Genomic DNA, 21,204 nt, shown 5'->3' with positions numbered 1-21,204 from the left:
GGTTTGTGTGACATTTGCCTATACCTACTATGCCGTTTTGTTGTCCCCTGTCCCCTCTCCCCTACCTCCTGTTTTTCTAGAAGTTCTAAGTATTGCACGAAGCGTTTGTATGTGCTAGGCCAGTGCTCTATCACAGAGGTGTATGTCCAGCCCCCTCAAAGACAGGGCTCTAAGTTACTTTTTTCTCAATTGTTAATAGCTTTCTCAAAGAAAAGCTAATTCCATAAGCAAGTCCACAACAGCCAAGGCTACTCAGAGAAACCATGTCTTGGAAAAAGAAAAGGAAAACGCTTTGTTTATTGGATAACTGTTATCAAGTACCATTTCATAATATTTTAGAGGTGGGATACTCTAGAAAAGTGCCAAGGCTTAAATTCAGGCATTCTGGTTTTAATATAACTACCACTTACTAGCTTACAAAGTTCTGTGATAAGGGCCAGGGATAGTGACAGGCATCTTTAATTTCAGCAACACAAGAAACAAAAGCAGAGGCAGGCTGGTCACTGAATTCAAGCCAATCAGAGCTATATAGCAAGACCTTATCTCAAAAGTAAATAAAGTAGTGACTAGTATGCTTTCAGAGTATAGCTAAAGTGAAAGTAATAGGAAATAAGAATGGAGAAGGAATGAGAGCAAGTCATCTAAGGCCTCAACATTTTGAATAAATTGGGAAAACATAGAAGCTGAAAGGTAATCTTGTGGTAGAACACTTAACTAGTATGTCTGAGGTTCTGAGTTCATTCTGCAAAAATTTGGATGTAGAAGCCTTTGGCGCAGCAGTATCTGACTAAGGTCAAAAGGCAGATAGTAAAACAAAGAACAATATGTTATTCAAATAATGCTGTCCGGAAGTAGCTGTTCACAAGCTGGGCAGCAGTAGCACACGCCTTTAATTCCAGCACTCAGGAGTCAGGGGCAGGTGATCTCTGACTTCTAGGACAACCTGCTCTACTACAAATCAAGTACAGGACCGTGAAAGATACACAAAGGAACCCTGTCTTGAAAAAACAAACAAACAAACAAAAAATAAATAAATAATGAATAGTTATCTGTGCAAAAATTATAGATGTGAAAGTGCTATACTTAGCATATACTTAGTAAGGATGGCCTGAAGAACTGGGAGAATAAATGTGGATCTAAAATGAATTACAGAATACTGGAAGGCACAAGTTTGGGAGTTGGTGTGTATGTAGTATGTCTCCTAGACCCAGAAATAGAATTGTGACGAAGGCAGATTTGTACATGGTGCCAGTATGAGATAGATTAGCAGGAGAAAACCTGGTAGCTTGAGTTCGGTCCTTAAAACCGACATATAAAGGTCAGGAAAAACTCAGCAAAGCTGTCCTCTGGCCTGGAGAGATGACTTAGCAGCTAAAGAACACTCAATGTTTTTCCAGAGGACCTCAATTGAATTTAGTTCTTTGCACCCATATTGGGTGGCTTTCTGTAACTCTAGTTCTTGGGGATATGACAAAGTTATCTTCTGACCTCTACAAATGGCCTTGTCACCAACACATGCACATACACTAATAATAAATTTTTAAAATATTGTTGTTTGTTTGTTGAGACAAGGTTCTCTGTGTAGCCTTGGCTGTCCTGGACTCAGTCTATAGACCAGGCTGCCCTAGAGTTCAGAGTTCTGCCTGCCCCTGCCTCCCAGAGTGCTGCCATTATAGACATGCACTCTGTGCCCCACTTAAAGTTTTAAGGGTGGATTTTGGAGTCTTAATTAAGCATACTAGGATTAATAGTGTACAGATAGTATCTAAAGCTCACTTTAAATTTACCTGAGCCCTCTCCAATGAGAGTCAATCCTGAAGCCTGATTTTATTTTATTTGTTTGTTTTTTCTTCTGAGACAGAATTTCTCTGTGTAGCCTTGGCTGTGTTTGACTCACTTTGTAGACCAGGCTGGCCTCAAACTCATGTCGATCCACCTGCCTCTGCCTCCTAAGCGCTGGGATTACAGGTGTGCACCACCACAACCAGTTTTAAGCCTAACTTTTATAAGCTCTTGAAATTTTTGAAGATTTCATTTGTTATCAAAGAATTCAAATGCTTAGTTTTGTGTTGTTTTCAAGGTTGAATGTCAAAGCTTTCATTAGCAACGTGAAGACTGCTCTTGCTGCAACAAATCCAGTGAGTACACTCTAGCAAACATGGAAGCATTTTACCTCTTTTGTGCTTTGCTTTAGTTTGGAAAGTTCTTACTGTTTTCTCTGGCAGGCTGTGAGGACTTCTGCCATCACCCTGCTTGGTGGGATGTATCTATATGTTGGTCCTTCTTTGAGAATGTTCTTTGAAGATGAGAAGCCTGCTCTCCTATCTCAAATAGATGCAGAATTTGAAAAGGTAAAAGGTTCTAAAATTTAATCCCAGCACTCAGGAGGCAGAGGCAGGGGGATCGCTGTGAGTTAGAGGCCAGCCTGGTCTACAAAGCGACTCCAGGACAGCCAAGGCTACACAGAGAAACCCTGTCTCAAAAAACAAAACAAAACAAAAATGTAAAAAAAAAATAGGGCAGTCCTAGTTGGTCTGGAAATTACTATATAGAATAGGGCAGGCCTCAAATTTGCAGCACCTCTTTGAATGCTAGGATTAGAGGCATATACTATCATACTTGACTAAAATGTAACTTTACTGTTTTATCATCATCATAATCATCATTATTATATTATTAAAAATAAACCAAGGGCTGGAGAGATGGCACAGTGGTTAAAAGCACTGTCTGCTCTTCTAGAGGTCCTGAGTTCAACTCCCAGCAACCACATGGTGGTTTACAACCATTAATACTAGATTCTGATGCCCTCATCTGGCATGCAGGTGTACATGCAGATAGAGCACTCATCTGCATAAAATATGTAAATAAATAAATATTTAATAAATAAATAAAAGTAAAAGATGTAGGTCTTCTTGAATAGCTTTCTGACTGAACATGCTAAGAGTTCACAGCTTACTTTTTTTGTCTTGGAGATGTAAGTTAAAAGGTAAGAGTGATTGAGAAGTCAAGTTGCAGTAGTTTTCCATAAAAATAACCTGCCATTTTATCTCAAAATTAGAATCTAGCTAATGACTAAAGTATGTATTACAATATTGTATAAATATTCTGTGAATTAGAAATAAAGTTCAATGGTTGGACAATTAGTAGACATAAGGTCATGGGTTCTATCCCCACCATAGCCACAAGTATTATAAAAGATTGAGAACACTTAACATTGGCACCTTCTCTAGTCTGTTTGCTGTCATTCTTTAAGTTCATTAGTTTCATTCATGAATACGTAGATGCAGGGACAAAGCCCACCCGCTCCAACCAGAGGAGTTTCTAAACACAGCACAAGTGGTACGGATGAAGGAGAAGATGGAGATGAGCCAGATGATGGGGGCAATGATGTTGTTGACCTTTTGCCAAGGATTGAAATCAGGTAGGTTTTACCCTAGGAAATTGTTTATTTTATCCTTTATAATGTTTGAGTGTGCCAGTTATGGTGGCGTATGCCTTTAATCCCAGCACATGGGAGGCAGATGCAGGTGGATCTCTTGTGAGGCTAGCCTCGTCTACAGAGTAAGTTCGAGGATAGCCAGAGCTATTACACAGAGAAACCTCGTCTCGAAAACCTAAAATAAATATTTGTGTATGGCTGTTTGTTTCTTGTTTGTTTGTTGAGACAGGCTGCCTCTGGCTCCCTGAGTGCTGAGATTGAAGTCATGTGCTATCATGCCCCATATCTGTTTGTTTTTTGTCTTTGATACAGGATTTCACTATTTAACGTTGGCTGGCCTCGAAGCCACTATCCTCCTGCTTCAGCTTCCCGATTGCCAAGGTTATTGTGCATAGTATATCCAGATCATTATACTTAAAATCTTAACCTTTTTTTAAAAAGGGGATTTTGGTGACATTATCTTTTAGGAATATAGAATTAAAATTATGCCTTCCATTTTTCAGTGACAAAATTACTTCAGAGTTGGTGTCTAAGATTGGTGACAAGAATTGGAAGATCAGGAAAGAAGGCCTAGATGAAGTGGCAGGCATTATCAATGAAGCAAAATTTATCCAACCAAATATAGGTGAACTTCCAACTGCCTTGAAGGGTCGACTCAATGATTCAAATAAAATCTTGGTACGTGGACCATATGCCTTTCTTCCCTTCCCTTGCTACTATACAGAGGGTTCATTTTCACTAGCAAAAATGAGTGATCATGTTATTTGGTTTGACAACAAAAAGATTCCCTATTTCTTAAATGTGTCTCAAGATACACAGATTTAATAATTAAATTCTCTTAAATATCAGAATTTATTTTTTATAGGAGTTAATACTAAATATCTTTGTGTAGAACTATTTTAATTTTAACATATGTAAATATGCCTAATTTCAATTTTGCTTTATATTTTAAGATAGAGATCCACTATATAGTCCAGGCAGACCTTGAACTCACTGTTCAAACTACACTCAAACTTCAAGCAATTCTTCTGTGTCATCCTCCCCAGTACTGGGATAATAGACATGCATCACCATATCTGTTTAATTTTTAATTAAAAAAAAACAAGTTTATTTATTTGTGTGTATTTAAAAGGAAGAGGGTGCACACAGAGGTCAGGGGACAGCTTGTAGGCGTCAGTTCTCCTTCTCTCATACCAAGGTTCAAGGATTGAACTCAGATTATCAATCTTGATGGCAGTCCCCTTCACCCACCATGCCATCTTGCTGGCCCTAATTTCTACATTTAAATTTTTATTTTTATGTCAATATCTTTTAAACTATAGAATAAAATTCTAGTACTAAAATCTTTCAATTTTTTTCCCCCCATGCATAGTAGAGATTCCCTTTAGTCACAGTACTCAGGTGGATCTCTGTGAGTTCCAGGCCATCCTGATCAGTCAGGGTTACGTAGTAGAACCCTATCTAAAAAGAAAAGATGCCGGGCGTGGTGGCGCACGCCTTTAATCCCAGCACTCGGGAGGCAGAGGCAGGCGGATCGCTGTGAGTTCGAGGCCAGCCTGGTCTACAAAGCGAGTCCAGGACAGCCAAGGCTCCACGGAGAAACCCTGTCTCAAAAAACCAAAAAAAAATAAATAAATAAATAAATAAATAAATAAATAAAAAGAAAAGAATTTTATTTATATGTATATGTGTGTTTTGTGTGTGAGTATGTGCACACAAGTGCAGTGCTTAATAAGAGGCTAATAATTATTCATAGTCCAATTAGACCTGTGTTAAAATACTGTAATACTTCTGTCTTTTAAGTAATCTAGAAATTTCTTACATTAACCAAATAATAGCAATTGTAAAACTTTGAGCAAGTTTGATTACAGTTTGAACCTATGTTGAATCTTTTTACTCAGGTGCAGCAAACACTGAATATCCTTCAACAACTGGCAGTAGCCATGGGTCCAAACATCAAGCAACATGTAAAGAACTTAGGCATCCCTATTATTACTGTTCTTGGAGATAGTAAGGTAAGTCTCTTTCTAGAATAGTTCCATTCTATAATAAGCCAGCCACATTCTTGGGTTACAGATAATTCTATGTAGATATATGTAATTGCTTAAAAAAATTTTAAAGATGATAATATTAGAAGAAAAATAGCTAACATGCTTACTGTCTAGGTAGATATGTCATCATTTAGGTTTGTGATCTTTAAAATAGTTCTGTACTTAAGGTTTAGAATCTTTATGAACTTTCTTTCTGATAGAATTAGAATACATTTTAATAATTGAGATTTTATTAATAATTTAAAGCAAACATTTTAAAATTAAGATAAATTTTAATGTGCCTATTTCATATAGTATACATTCAATAAATGGTTTTTATGATTATAACATCGTTAAGGTTTTATTTTTGTTTTGGTATTTTTTGATTTTTGTTTTTTGAGACAAGTTCTCTTTATGTAGCCCTGGCTATCCTAGAACTCTCTGTGTAGACCAGACTGGCCTTAGACTAAGAGATTCACCTGCTTCTGCCTCCCAAGTACTAGGATCAGAGGTCTGTACCTCTACAGCTGGCTGAAGGTTTTGATGTAATGAGTAAGTGTATCAGTTTGAGATCTTGAGATGACTTTCTGTATCCTTCCCACCCCTGAACTACTACAGCTCTGCTTTTCTAGTGCTTCAGTAGTTATAATTTGACAGTCATCGGCAGATCATTGATAATGTCTCTTTACTTTTGTGTTATTCACTTAATTTGAGAAATGAAGATTTTTTTTTTCAGTTTATAAATCTTTATTTTCTGTGAATGTAAGTCAATATTAAAACATATTCAAGTTGTTACTTTTTCTCTTAGCAATTTGAGTCTCTAACATAGAATTCCATTCTTTAGCAGGTAAGGTAATAAAAGCTCCCCATAGATTCAGAAAGCAATATCTGCGTTTTTTTGGGTTTGTGGGGGTTTTTTGTTTGTTTACTTTGGTTTTGGTTTTGGTTTTGGTTTTTTTTAGTTTTTTGATACAGGGATTCTCTATGTAGCCTGGGCTGTCCTGGACTCACTTTGTAGACCAGGTTGGCCTTGAACTCATAGTGATCTGCCTGCCTCTGCCTCCCGAGTGCTGGGATTAAAGGCATGCACCACCCACCTAGCTGCAAAATCTGTTTTTTATTCTTCTGCAATATTTACCTAGATTATTGTTTTCCTAATTGAGTATAGGGTTTTTCTTCCAATGTTGTGTTTTCTATTTTCACCTTCTTTTAAAGTCTTTAGTAAAACCATAGCACTAATATCTGTTTCAAAGAAGATGGTTCAAGTATGTACCTTAGAAGATGAAGCCTCCATTGTTCACACTCACCCCCTCCCTCCAAACTGTATTTGATATTTTTGCCAACTCTCTTCTCCATTCAGAACAATGTTCGAGCTGCTGCCCTAGCAACTGTGAATGCTTGGGCAGAACAGACTGGCATGAAGGAATGGCTGGAGGGAGAAGATCTTTCTGAAGAACTCAAAAAAGAAAATCCCTTCTTGAGGCAAGAGGTTAGTACCATAAGTAAATCATGTATTTTACTCAATACCTTTTACCTCCTTAGGTGGCCTCCATAATAACTATGTATGTATTCATGGTTAAAACAAACTATGGGGACTCCTTTTTTGTGTATTTGTATAGTACATAGTTTTCTGTTGAGGTCTTGAATGGCAAAAATCAGATTTTAATCAGACTGTAAAGATAAAGGTCAGGAGCTAGGTGTGGTGGTGCATGCCTTTAATCCCAGAGGCAGGTGGATGGCTGTAAGTTCGAGGCCAGCCTAGTCTGCAAAATGAGTCCAGGTTACACAGAGAAACCCTGTCTCAAAAAAAAAAAAATAAAAATAAAAAAGAGGGCAGTGTTCAGAAATGCAATCCATCATGCCAACAGAATATAGAAGAAAGCTCATGTGATCATATCAGTTGGTTTTTAAATACTCATTTGTTAAAATATAGTACTCATGAAAATTAAGGCTGGCTATGGTGGCACTCACTTTTAATTTGCAAGCTTTGAGAGGCAGAAAAAGATCTGAGTTCCTAGTCAGCCTTCAGAGTGAGTTTCAGGACAGCTAGGGATACATAGGGAAGCTCTGTCTTAGTGAATAAAAGTGCTTACCCTCAAAAGTTGACAACTGGACCCACATGGTGTCCATGATGTGGAAGGAAAGAAGGGTCATCTTCTAACCACATAAGTGTACACCCTCCTCCAATAAACAAATGTAAAAAATCTAATTCAAGGGTCAGAGTATGGCTCAATGGTAGAATGTGTGCATATGTGCACAAGCCCTGGATTCCATTCCTAATACCAAAGAAAAAGTAATTTTAGTGTCTGGGACTAATGAAATCATCAAGCCTGACATCAATAGTAGTAATTATTCGCTCAAAATGTGTGACTAGTCTTTTTTCCTATTGGCAGCTTCTGGGCTGGCTGGCAGAGAAACTACCTACCCTTCGTTCCACTCCCACAGACCTTATCCTTTGTGTTCCTCATCTGTATTCCTGTCTAGAAGATCGAAATGGAGATGTACGAAAGAAGGCCCAAGATGCTTTACCATTCTTTATGATGCATTTAGGATATGAGAAAATGGCCAAGGCTACTGGGAAACTAAAGGTACTAGTTCTTGTGACTAGCAGAGTTAAAAGCTATTAAGAAAATACTACACATTAACAATTTATATAAACAAAAAATACAACATACAGTGGAACTCAATCTGAAATTCTAATGAGAGCAGTGTAGATCTGATTCTAATTTTTAGCAGTGTAGATCTTTGAAGAGTCTAGTGACATATAGAGGTGCAAATTATTACCTTCTAGAATGGTAGTTACTTGAATGTGACTTCATAATGTATGTCACTTCTTTTGTGTTTTGTGCTGCCTCCTTTACTTTATTGGTGAATCAAAAGTAGGAGGTCAAGCATTTATTTAGTAGCAGACCTGTTAATAATCTCACTATGAATGTAATGTTTATGTAAATTTTGATTTGTTTTGTCTCTCTAGCCAACTTCTAAAGATCAAGTACTGGCCATGCTAGAAAAGGCCAAAGCTAACATGCCATCCAAGCCTGCTGCACCTGCCAAGGCGATGTCCAAACCAATGGGAGGGTCAGCTCCCGCCAAATACCAGCCTACACCAGGTAATAACTCTGAAAATGACCTGAAAGAACTCAAAACTCAGCCAGCCCAACAATCTTTTCATTTCGTTTCCTCTAAACATTTGTCAAGTGCTTATGTCAGAATCTGTACTAAAGGTGTGATATTATTTGTTTTCTATGCCATAAAGATACAGTAGGTTAGCCCAGCATGGTGGCACATGCCTTTAATCCCAGCACTCAGGAGGCAAAGACAGGCAGATCTCTGAGTTTGAGGACAGCCTGGTCTATAAAATGAGTTCAGGACAGCCAGAACTAAAGAGAAACCCAGTCTCAAAACAACAAAAAAACAGGGTAGTTTAAATACTGCTTTCAAGAATTCTTCCAGCTGAGCGGTGGTGGCACCTGCCTTTAGTTTCAGCACTTGGGAGTTAGAGTCCAGCCTGGTCTACCAAGTAAATTCCAGGACAGCCAAGGCTATACACAGACCCTATCTCAAAGGCAAAAAAGTTAATATATAACCACTTAATTTCTAGACTTATTGCTTAAGTAAAACATTTTTTCTGCTTAGTAGGATAGAACTTGTTGATACTATTAAGCTAGAAAGTGTATGTTATGCAAAACTTTACCCATGTATATATTCAGGTTTAATATATACTGGAATATTGTTTAGACAATAATTTCAGTGATGACAGCCCCTACCTTTAAAGAAATATTAATGTAGCAAAAATGTACTGTTTGTTATTTAGAAAATAATTTCATAATTGTAGTTTAAATATCATTACACTAGACGCAGACTCTTTGATCTAATTTTGTAGCATATTGCTTTAAAGGAGTTTCTTTTTCCAGGACTGGAGAGATGGCTCAGAGGTTAAGAGCACTGACTGCTCTTCCAGAGGGTCCTGAGTTCAATTCCCAGCAACCACATGGTGGCTCACAACCATCTGTAATGTGATCTATTGTCCTTTCTGACATGCAGGCAGAGCACTGTTTAAATAATAAATAAATCTTTCTTTAAAAGATTTTTTCCCAAAAATTATGTGACAATTTCTGTTTTGTTTTTTGTTTTTGTTGTTGTGTTTTTTGTTTTGTTTTGTTTTCAGAGACTTCCTTGCCTCCGCTCCCCGAGTGCTGGGATTAAAGGCATGCACCACCACACTCAGCTTTTCACCACCCAGCTTTTAATTTGTCCTTTGTGACAGGATCTCTATATAACCCTTGACTGGCCTAAACTGACCTAATATCAGAGAATTACCTACCTCTGCTTCCTCAAGGCTGGGACTAAAGGAGTTTGCTACCACATCCAACAAAAGTCATTTTACTGATGTGAAAAATAAATGGCCACTACTATATAATTCTGTTTTTTTATTTGTGCCAGTCTGACAAATCATGGAATATTTTATGAAAAAAGAAATGTAAATTGAAACCATGACATGCACATTAGAATTGGGCAGAACAAACTGCTAGAACAAGGAAATCATTTAAAATGTACACATACACAATAGAGCATATTTATTTGCTATCTTATTGACTTCAAATTTAAAGCACTGTTTGTGCTCACCTCCACCCCAGCCCCCTCACCTCCAAGACATATTTCTCTGTATAGCTTTGTCTGTCCTGGACTTGCTTTCTAGACTCAGGTAGCCTTAAACTCATAGAGAGCTGCCTGCCTCTGCCACCCTGAGTGTGAAGATTATAGGCATGCACCACTGTGCCTGGCGTTTCATAGTCTCTTTTAAATATATGATGTCTTTTTAAAATTAGCATATAACTTATATTTTTACCATCCTTTATTACTCTATTTTGTCTTCCTCCATTTCCCAATAATCATCTTCTCTTCTCAACTAGTCCTCCACCTACTTTTACATTTTCTTGATTTTTTTTTTTCCTTGCCAAATGAGTTTAATTAGTGTTGCATACAGAAGCATGAACAGCTTACCCATAGCCATTCAGTCAATCCACCCCTATTCCACAACCAGCCATTAACTGTTAAGGAACCCTCATAAAAGGGTAAGGCCTTTGAGCCCCTCTCCCAATAGCAACTATTAACAGTGTAAATCCTCTCTGAGGGAATGAGGCCTCATGAGCTCATTTTTCATCCATGATACAATGTTGATGGATCTTTTTGTTGTTTTATTTTGTTTTAAAATGTTTGTTTATTTTATATATACTCTATCTGCACATAGAGCCTGCATGCTAGGAGAGGGCATCAGATCCCATTATAGATGCTTGTGAGTCGCTCTGCTGGGAATTGAACTCAGGACCTCTGGACAAGCAGGCCGTGCTCTTAACCACTGAGCCATCTCTCCAGCCCACTTTGTTTTGTTTTTTATTTAAGATGTCTCACTATGTTTTTAATTTCATAATTAGCTTATAAAGTAGCAAGGTTCTTTGTATTTCCCATATATCCCACCCTCCTCTCACTATGTAGATCATATCTTCAAACTGTAGCAAACTCCCAGGCTTTGCCTCTCAAGTGCTAAAATAGTAGTTATATGCCACTGTACCTAGCCTTTAAAGAGAAATTAGGACTGGAAATCTTTACGTGCCTATATATTGATACATCTAAGACTACAGAGTTTGTAAAATTATCATGATGTGTTTAATATATCTAGGATAAATTTATATTAGTTTAACAAAAGTATATGCCTTTTTCCCCTTCTAAGCACCTGTTGAAGATTCTGTTTCCAGCAACATAGAAGCTAAGCCTGATGTGAAAAAGGCTAAAGCTCCAGGAGTCCCTTCCAAAGCAAAGGTGTGTTACCCCTGCGCCCTTACATAGTTCTTCTGTCTTAGTTCTGTACCCTGAGTCACTCAGTTAGATGTACAAACTATATCACAATGTCAAAGTAAGTACTTATGGAAGTTTCTTTTGATTGTTTGATTGACTTTATTTTTTGCTACACTTGAGATAAAACTTAGGACTTGCATGTGCTAAAGGAGCTCTGTGTCCTTGGACCATGCCCTGTTATTAATCAAATCCCAAAACAGTCATTTTGTTTCCATAAGTGCTGTCTGAATATTGCAATAAATGAAAAGGAGCCTGACATGGTGGCATACACATTTAATCCTAGCACTAGGGAGGCAGAGGTAAATAGATCTCTGTAATTTTGAGGCTAGACTGGTCTACATGGTGAGATCCAATTTCAAAATAAAGGAAAGAAAGCATATGCTCTGTCAGCTCTGGGAAAATCAACTTTTAGATGGTCTGTATTTGAAGATAATCACCTTTTTTCATGTAGCTCAATTAGGTCATCAAACTTAAAGATACTCCAAGTAATACTTTTTTTTTTTTTTAACATTTATTGGGGGCTAGAGAATTGGGTCAGCAGTTAAGAACACTGGTTGCTCTTACAGTGGACCTGACTTCAGTTCCTAGCACTCACAAGTTGGGTCACAACCCCTCCCAGGGGATCTAGTGCCCTCTACTGACCTCCACTGGCAGCAGATGCACATGGTGTACATATACATAAATACATACAAGTAAAACACTGATACAGATAATATGAATCTTTTAAAAGTTAAAAATAATAAAATTATTTTTTAAATTGATTTATTTTGATTTTATGTATATGGGGGTTCCATGTATGACTGTGACCACATTCATGCAATGCTGGTGGAGGCAAGAAGACAATGTCCCCCTGAAACCAGAACCACTATGAGCCACCATGTGAGTGTTGGGAACCCAACCAGTATCCTCTGGAAGGTCAAGTCAGTGCTCTTAACTGCTGAGCCATTCTCCAGCCCCACTCTGATTAATCTATGCAGCAATATCTTTTTGTCCCCACGTTAGTGGGGCTTGAACCACCAACCATTTCATCCATGTGGAGTTGCATGACTAAAGAAGTACATTCACACATCCCATTTTAATACTCCCTGGGCAGTGTTTTAATTTAATTGTGTTGGAATCAAAGCAAAAATATCATCCATTTCTGTATCAGTGCACAGAGCTGGTCTCTGTATTTAGACTGCTTATTGTTTAGTACTTGCAAAGGGAAAATTAAACAACTGTGATAAATCTAACAATAAACAAGCAGTCTTGTTTATCTTGAGGTCTGTCAGTTGTTCAAAGCCCTTTTGTCCTACCCAGTGAGTTTCCAGCCAACTTGAGCTATAGAATTTAGTGATTGTGTGTGTGTGTGTGTGATCTGTGTATGAAGGAAAAAATGAAGGAAATTGTAATTACCCACTTTTCTTCCTTATGGTAGGTCCTTTAAGTCTATGAGTTACTTAGTGGGGTAATTATCTTCTAAACTATCTAGTGAGGTGGTTCTTTTCTTATCCAATTTTTGTCCTGATCCCAAATTGAGCAAATGTTTGCTTTAGTATTTTGATTAAAAGTGCTTTGAAGGGGCTGGAGAAATGGCTCAGGGGTTAAGAGCAGTCTCTACTCTTCCAAAGGACCCAGGTTCAATTCCCAGCACCCACATGGCTGCTCACAACTGTCTGTAACTCCTGTTCCAGGTAATCTGACACTCTCACACCAATGCACATAAAATTAAATAAATTATTTTTTTTAAAGTGCTTTGAAGTATTTTTTTTACTTTATTATTAATTCCATAGTTGTTCTCTAAAGCTTTCAAAACACTTTTACATAAATAATCTCATATTTATTTATTTTGACTAAATGATGTCAGTATTTAGAAAGAGATTCTGGGCAACTAGAAAAATTAACTTTTGCTACATTTATAATTATTTCAAAAATAAAATTCAAAGTTTACCTTAAGCATATGTACTATTAATCATTTTTTCATCTGATAAAAATATTTAGTCATTTATTTATTTACTTATTTGTTTTTGGGTTTTTTGAGGTGCCACTGCTTCCTTGAAAATCTCGAGGAAGAAAACTACCCAGTAAAAACTACATGTGACCTAGACTAATTGAAGTTAATAGCAATTTTTCAAAACATACATACCTTTCTCGCTCAATAACCAATGGAGAGTCACATAATATAATTTAAATCATTTATAGTACACATAGGTAATCAAGGTCTAAAGAGGCAGGAGAATTGCAAGTTGAATCTGGTCTACATAGCAGGACTTTGTCTCCTTCAAAAACATTACATGTAAGATTCTGTACTCATCATTTTCTTTTATATGGGATATAATGTACAATGATTTCTCTGATTAATCCTCTTTTGCTAGGCAGCAGCACATAGTCATCAGAAATGCCCTACCAGGGCTGGGCATGGTGGCACACACCTTTAATCCGAACACTGTGAGTTCGAGGCCAGCCTGGTCTACAAAGTGAGTCCAGGACAGCCAAGGCTACACAGAGAGACCCTGTCTCGGGGGGAAAAAAGTGCCCTACCTAATCAAATTCTCTTAACTCTGATTGTAGAGTGCACAAGGGAAGAAAGTGCCAATCAAAACCGCCTTAAAGGAAGATGATGACAAATCTGGGCCTATTTTTATTGTTGTTCCAAATGGAAAGGAGCAAAGGATGAAAGATGAGAAAGGACTAAAGGTAAGGAAGCAATAAGAATCTTTGGGATTTTTGCTTATTTATTTTTATTTTGTTAATAACAAAAGTTTTTTAGGCTGGGAGGGTGGCATACACCTTTAATCTCTACAGAGGCAGGCAGATCTCTGAATCTGAATTCAGGCCTCTGAGTTTGAGGCCAGCTAGGGATATGTTGTTGTTTTAAAGAATAAAAATCCCAATCATAGCCAGGCGTGGTGGTGCACACCTTTAATCCCAGCACTCGGGATGGCAGAGGCAGGCAAATTGGTGTGAGTTTGAAGCTAGCCTGGTCTACAAAGCGAGTGCAGGACAGCCAAAGCTATACAGAGAAAGTCTGTCTCAGAGGAGAAAAAAAAAATCCAAATCAGTTCAATTTTACCAGTAAAGACTCTGGTCAGATATCGGAGTGAAAACCTACTAGCTCAGAGAGGCAGAGAAAGCATCTAGCTGGTCTTCCTAGCTCTTTCTTCTGCACTGTCTTAAATAACCTTCTCTCTGTGTCCTTCTTTTCTATTTAATCCCTTCAGCTGGTTTCTTGATTTACCTCCTTAGCTAGGGTTAACTTTATTTAATCCTGTGTACAGAAAGCTCTTGGATTAAAGGTGTGTACTAGGGCTGAGCCAGACCATAACCACTTGTTTATAATTAACAGGAAGCTCTTAGATAAAAGTTGTGTGCTAGGGCTGAGCCCCTCCACAACTACAAACAGGTTTTTACAGTTCACAATCTTGGGCTCCAGTGGGATCAAATATCCTGCAACAATGTATACTGAGATGCTGTCTTGAAAAAGAAAAAAAAAAAGTTACTCTTTTTTTTCTTTTTCTTTTTTTTTCCATAGGCACTTGGTAGCACATGCCTATAATCCTAACACTGAAGACTCTAAAGTAGCAAAATTCTAAGTTTTTTGGGGTTTTGTTGTTGTTGTTTTTGTTTTGGTTTGGTTTGGTTTGGTTTTTGGTTTTTTTGAGATAGGGTTTCTCTGTGTAGCCTTGGCTGTCCTTGACTTGCTTTGTGCATCAGGCTGGCCTCGAACTCACAGCGATCCGCCTGCCTCTGCCTCCCGAGTGCTGGGATTAAAGGCGTGAGCCACCACGACCGGCACAAAATTCTAAGTTTTAAGATCAAGTTGTAACTAATAATTAATTGAATCTTTTCCTTATAAATTATCTTATTCTTTCTCTAAGACTGCTTTAAAAGAAAAATAATTCAGCTGGGTGGTGGTGCACGCCTTTACTCCCAGCACTTGGAAGGCAGAGGCAGGTGGATCTCTTGAGTTCAAGGCCAGCCTGGTCTACAGAGTGAGTTCCAGGACAGCCAGAGATAAAACAGAGTCAAAAAACAACCACAAAAAATCCTTTTGGGGCTAGATGTGGTGGTTGCACACCTGTAATCCCAGCAGAGGCAGGTGGATCTCTGTGAGTTTGAGGCCAGCCTGGTCTATAAAGTGAATCTAGGATAGCCAGGGCTACACAGAGAAATCTTAGGTTTTTTTTTGTTGTTGTGATATTTTTTGGTTGTTGGTGGTGGTTTGTTTCTTCCTCCCTCCCTCCCTTCCTTTCTTCTTTTTTCTTCCCAAGGTCTCCGTAGCCCTAGCTTTCTGGAACTCACTATGTAGACTAGTCTGGCCTCAAACGCAGAGATTCTCCTGTCTCTGCCTCATGAGCACTGGTATTAAATGGGTTTCTACCATTGGGTATGGTATGTATGCCTTTAATCCCAGCACCCGGGAGGAAGAGGCAGGCGGATCTCTGAGTTTGAGGCTAGCCTGTCTACAAAGTGAGTCCAAGACAGGGCTACACAGAGAAAACCCCTTCTCAAAAAAAAGGAGGAGGCAGTGGCTACTGTGTAGGTCAGAGAAAAGTAATTCTAGCCGGGTGTGGTGGCGCACACCTTTAATCCCAGCACTCAGGAGGCAGAGGCAGGCAGATCAATGTGAGTTTGAGGCCAGCCTGGTCTACAAAGCGAGACCAGAACAGCCAAGGCTACACAAAGAGACCCTGTCTCAAAAAAAAAAAAAAAAAGAAAGAAAAAGAAATTCTTAGAAAGAGAAAGAAGAGAACTAATTGCCTATTTCTTCTCTAAATAGATTTAATAGTCCTTTAATATTTTTATACATAAAAAAATAGTACTCATTGGTTATCATCAACTGGACATAGTAATGGGCTGCTGTTTTAATTCTTGTAATATACAAAACTCAAGTTTGGTAACAACCATATATGTAGCTGATTCAGTTGTTTTGAGGAGCTAAAAATACAGTTCCGTTGTAAATTACTTGTCTAGTATGTACTATGCCCTGGTAGACATGCCCTGAACATGGTAGACATTTTATTATATATATACATATATATTTTTTTTAAAAGATTGATTTATTTATCTATTATGTATACAGTGTTTTGCCTGCATGTATGCCTGCAGGCCAGAAGAGGGCACCAGATCTCATTATAGACGGTTGTGGGCCTGACTTCTCATTTTTTTGAGACAGATTCTCAAAATAGCCCTAGAACTAGCTATGTACATCAGGCTAGATCTACATGCCTTCTACCACCACACTGGCAGAACTTTTAAAAATTACCTGTTGCTGGGCATGGTGGTGCATGCCTTTAATCCCAGCACTCAGGAGGCAGACAGGTGGATTGCTATGAGTTTGGGGCCAGCCTGGCCTACTAACGGAGTCCAGGACAGCCAAAGCTACACAAAGAAACCTTGTCTCGAAAAACAAACAAAATTACTTTCTTATGTCTCTTTGTTTTTTCTTCTGTTTGAGACAAGGTCTCTCCACATAGCTCTGGCTGTCCTGGAGCTTACTGTGTAGGCCAGACTACCTGCCTCCTGAGACCAAAGGCATGCACTTGTAGGAGTCAGTTCTTTCCTCTCATTAGATGGGTCCCAGGGATTGAACTGAAGTCAAGCTTGAAGTGAAGCCCAGAGAACTGTGATTTGATTTGCAGTACCTACAGGATAGTTTACAACTGTGCCTGTAACTCTAGCTCCAAGGAATCCAGTGCTCACTTCTGACGTCCAAAAGGCACCAGGCATGAATGTGGTACACAGATATATACATCACTCAAAACACCCATACACAAAAATAAAGAGTAAAAGAAAAGAAAGCTTAAAAAACAAAAAAATTGGACTAGACTGGAAGTTTACTATCTATTCAAGGCCAGCCTGCTTTCCATATTCAGTACCAGGACAGTCAGTACTAAATGGCAGGACCCTGTCTCAAAAGAAAAAAAAAAAGCGAATCCAGGACAGCCAAGGCTAAACAGAGAAGCCCTGTCTTAAAAAAAAAAAAGATAAAGAGCAAAAAGGTTTCTTATTAAGTTGGGTCCTTGAACTATACCAGGTGAATCTCAACTTTGTTTTAGTTGAACTGTTTGCACTCATTGACTTTCAATTTTTCCCTCTCAGGTGCTAAAGTGGAATTTTACTACTCCACGTGATGAGTATATTGAACAGCTGAAGACTCAGATGTCTAGCTGTGTGGCTAAATGGTTACAAGATGAAATGTTTCACTCAGACTTTCAGCATCACAATAAAGCTCTGGCTGTCATGGTTGATGTAAGTCTTCAAATAAATAAATATCTGTCTGTCTCAGAAATATGAAAATATTGAGTGCTGTGAAGTAGTCACAAGTTTGATTGCCTTGAGGAAGAAGTAGAATACACCATGTTCTCTGTAGAGCTATCTCACTTGATAGTATAAATAATAGTATAATAAATGGTGGTGTATTTTGGTTATCCTATTGAAGGTTTAAAAATCTTAAATGTTACTTTGGTCACCAGTACAATTTAAGAAATATGTACCTGGATCGCTGTGAGTTGAAGACCAGCCTGTACTACAAAGTGAGTCCAGGACAGCCAAGGCTACACAGAGAAACCTCTCTCATGAAAGCCAATAAAAAAAAAAAAAAAGAAAGAAAGAAAGAAAGAAGAAAAAGAAAAGAAATATGGTCAGGCAGTGGTGGCGCACACATTTAATCCCAGCACTCAGGAGGCAAAGGCAGGTGGATTGCTGTAAGTTTGAGGCCAGCCTGGTCAAAGAGAGTCCAGGGCAGCCAAAGCTAACACAGAGAGACCCTGTCTCGAAAAACCAAAAAAAAAAAAAAAAAGAAAGAAAAGAAAAGAAATATGTACCTAGGGCTAGAGAGATAGATGTCTCAGCAGTTGGTTAAGAGCACTGGCTGTCCGGGCTCAATTCCCAGCACACACATGGCAGCTCACAACCGTGCACTGATTGGTGTTTTGCCTGCATGTATGTCAGTGCACATAAAAATAAATAATTTTTTTTAATGTACCTAGTAATTATATACCTGTGGGGGTTTTATTTTTATTTGAAGCACTTGGAGAGTGAAAAAGAAGGTGTTATCGGTTGCCTGGATCTTATCTTAAAATGGCTTACCCTGCGGTTTTTTGACACCAATACAAGCGTCCTAATGAAAGCACTGGAGTATTTAAAATTGCTCTTCACCCTGCTGAGTGAGGAGGAGTACCATCTTACTGAGAATGAAGCATCTTCCTTTATCCCCTATCTCATCCTCAAGGTAATGTGCTCTCCTTCTGGGAGGCTACTTGAGTTCTGAGCTAACCTTGGTTCCCACATGTCTATTCTCTCATTTATGCCATGATGGTACCTCCTTTCACTCACCTTCAAGATCCTTTCAAGTAATATTTGAGATCACCATTACACTCAGAAAAAGGTCTCTATAATTTCTTGTTGACCAGGTTGGAGAACCAAAGGATGTCATTCGTAAAGATGTCCGTGCCATCCTGAATCGGATGTGCCTTGTCTACCCAGCTAGCAAGATGTTCCCCTTCATCATGGAAGGGACCAAGTCCAAAAACTCTAAGCAGAGAGCAGGTAAAGCAAAGTATAGTTAAGTGTGAGTCTTTGCCCAAATGATTTTCAACAAGTCATTTATAAATGAGAAATGAAATTTCTTCAGTCTCTGTGTAGTTGATTCCAACTTTCTTATTCAAACTGTGAGAATGATGAGTTGCACATTGGTGGAGCCATCGTATCAGGTGATACAGGCACCACTCAGTACCACCCTGGTGACAAAATCAAGTGCACAGGGGCCATCTGACTCACAGTCATACTCTGTCATGAACACTTACAACACCATTGTTTTGTTGGTGTATAACAGTGTAAAAAGAAAAAAAATCTAGAAAGAGCCAGAATAAGATTTTAGTATTTCATGTGTGCCGTAGAAAAATTGTGGAAGCCTCTATACTAAATGATTTTAGCTTTCATTAATTTAGTCTTTCTTCCCCAATAGAGTGCCTGGAAGAGCTAGGTTGCCTAATTGAGTCCTATGGTATGAATGTTTGTCAGCCAACCCCAGGAAAAGCCTTAAAGGAGATAGCTATTCACATAGGAGACCGAGACAATGCTGTACGGAATGCTGCCCTCAACACCATCGTAACAGTGTACAACGTGCATGGAGACCAGGTGTTCAAACTGATTGGAAATGTGAGTGACAGATTTCTCTATGTCTTGTCAGCATGTTGTGAAAAGAATTCTAGATTTCTTGGTTTCCTGACACCTCAACTTGACCCTAGTTTAATCATTTACTAAACTTACACCTGTTCACTTATGATATTAGAGCCAAGATAGATGGTGGTGGTGCACACCTTTGATCCCAGCACTTAGGAGACAGGGCAGGCAGATCTTTGTGAGTTAGAGGCCTAACAACCTGGTCTACAAAGTGAGTTCCAGAGAAACCCTGTCGGGGGTGGGGGGGAGCTATTTTTGAATCAAGAAATCTTTTTTTTTTTAATTAATTTATTTACTTATAGCGGCCTGCTCTGGTTCTTAAGGCACCATGCCTAGCCTGAGACCTTAAACTGCTGATTCTACCCCTATGTCCTGAGTCTTAGAATTACTAGTATGGGGCTGGAGAGATGGCTCAGTGGTTAAGAGCACTGTCTGCTCTTCCAGAGGTCCTGAGCTCAATTACCAGCACCCACATGGCTCATGACCATCTATAATGGGATCTGGTGCCTTCTTCTGGTCTGCAGGCATACATGCAGGCAGAACACTGTATATGTAATAAATAAATCTTTTTGTGTATGTGTGGTTTTTTGGGTTTTTTGTTGTTGTTTGTATGTTTTTTGGTTTTTTGGTTTTTTTGGTTTTTTTTTTTTTTTTTTGAGACAGGGTTTCTCTGTGTAGCCTTGGCTGCCCTAGACTCACTTTGTAGACCAGGCTGGCCTCAAACTCACAGCGATCCACCTGCCTCTGCCTCCCGAGTGCTGGAATTAAAGGCGTGCACCACCAAGCCGGCCTGTAAATCTTTTAAAAGAAAAGAATTACTAGTGTGTGCAACTGTGTCCAATTTTATTCAGTGCTGTGTGTCAAACTTTGCTAGACAAGCATACTACCAACTGAACCATCATCACAGCCCTAAGTTTTTAGCTTTTGATTATGATCATTAATGTTTACTTTTGTATCCTTTTCTCTCATATTAATATGCAGATATTAATAGTAGTTGACTTAATAATAGAATGATTTGAAGGCTTGCAAGATAATTCAGTGGGTAAAGTTGTTTTGCAACCAAGCCTGAATACCTGGAAAACTCACGTGATGAAAGGAAAGAGTCGACTCCCAGGAGTTCTAAAACCTTTTTTTATTTTCCAAGCCAGGGTTTCTCTCTGTATCCTGGCTGTCCTGGACTAGCTCTGTAGACCAGGCTGGCCTTGAACTCGCAGAGTTGTGCCTGCCTCTGCCTCCCGAATGCTGGGATGACAGGCTTGGGCCACTGTGCCTGGCTAAATTCTATAGCTTCTATATGAGTGCTGTAGTGCTTGTGTGAGCGCACACATACAAATAAATACAGAAATGCGAAGAAGCACTTTTTAGAAATAATGTAGTAGGTTGGTTTTTTGTTTTAAGATTTGTTTGGTTTTTTATGAATGAGTGTTTTGCTTGCATGTATATATATGTGCCTGGAGGCTACAGAGGCCAGAATTGGGCATGGAGACTCTAGAACTGGAGTTATAGCTGGGCCTAGTGGTGCACTCAAGAGGCAAAAGCAGGAGGATCTCTGGGTTCCAGGACAGCAAGGGCTGTTACACAAAGGAACCCTGTTTTTTGTTTGTTTGTTTCTTTCTTTCTTTTTTTTTTTTTTTAAAGCTGAGCCGTGGTGACACATGCTTTTAATCCTAGCACTCAAGATGCAGAGGCAGGTGGATCGCTATATTAGTTTAA

At 38.7% G+C, this 21,204-nt stretch overlaps 1 protein-coding gene across 5 annotated transcripts in view; it reads left to right on the top strand.

Annotated features, from left to right (window-relative positions):
• The window catches only part of CKAP5 (cytoskeleton associated protein 5), a 95,494-nt gene that overhangs the window by 56,091 nt on the left and 18,199 nt on the right, over window positions 1-21,204 (top strand). For all 5 annotated transcript variants that reach the window (XM_084776675.1, XM_084776679.1, XM_084776678.1 and 2 more), the window contains exons 19-32: window positions 2,081-2,138; window positions 2,226-2,351; window positions 3,282-3,421; window positions 3,943-4,117; window positions 5,341-5,454; window positions 6,830-6,958; window positions 7,863-8,057; window positions 8,444-8,579; window positions 11,201-11,289; window positions 13,876-14,001; window positions 17,407-17,556; window positions 18,335-18,538; window positions 18,720-18,855; window positions 19,274-19,467. In XM_084776675.1, coding sequence (XP_084632801.1) covers window positions 2,081-2,138; window positions 2,226-2,351; window positions 3,282-3,421; window positions 3,943-4,117; window positions 5,341-5,454; window positions 6,830-6,958; window positions 7,863-8,057; window positions 8,444-8,579; window positions 11,201-11,289; window positions 13,876-14,001; window positions 17,407-17,556; window positions 18,335-18,538; window positions 18,720-18,855; window positions 19,274-19,467 — 1,972 coding nt within the window. The remainder of the gene's footprint in view (window positions 1-2,080; window positions 2,139-2,225; window positions 2,352-3,281; window positions 3,422-3,942; window positions 4,118-5,340; window positions 5,455-6,829; window positions 6,959-7,862; window positions 8,058-8,443; window positions 8,580-11,200; window positions 11,290-13,875; window positions 14,002-17,406; window positions 17,557-18,334; window positions 18,539-18,719; window positions 18,856-19,273; window positions 19,468-21,204) is intronic.

Source organism: Acomys minous (assembly GCF_964271855.1).
Source record: "Acomys minous genome assembly, chromosome: 3".
Lineage (NCBI taxonomy): Eukaryota > Metazoa > Chordata > Mammalia > Rodentia > Muridae > Acomys > Acomys minous.
This window is presented reverse-complemented; position numbering and strand designations above follow the sequence as displayed.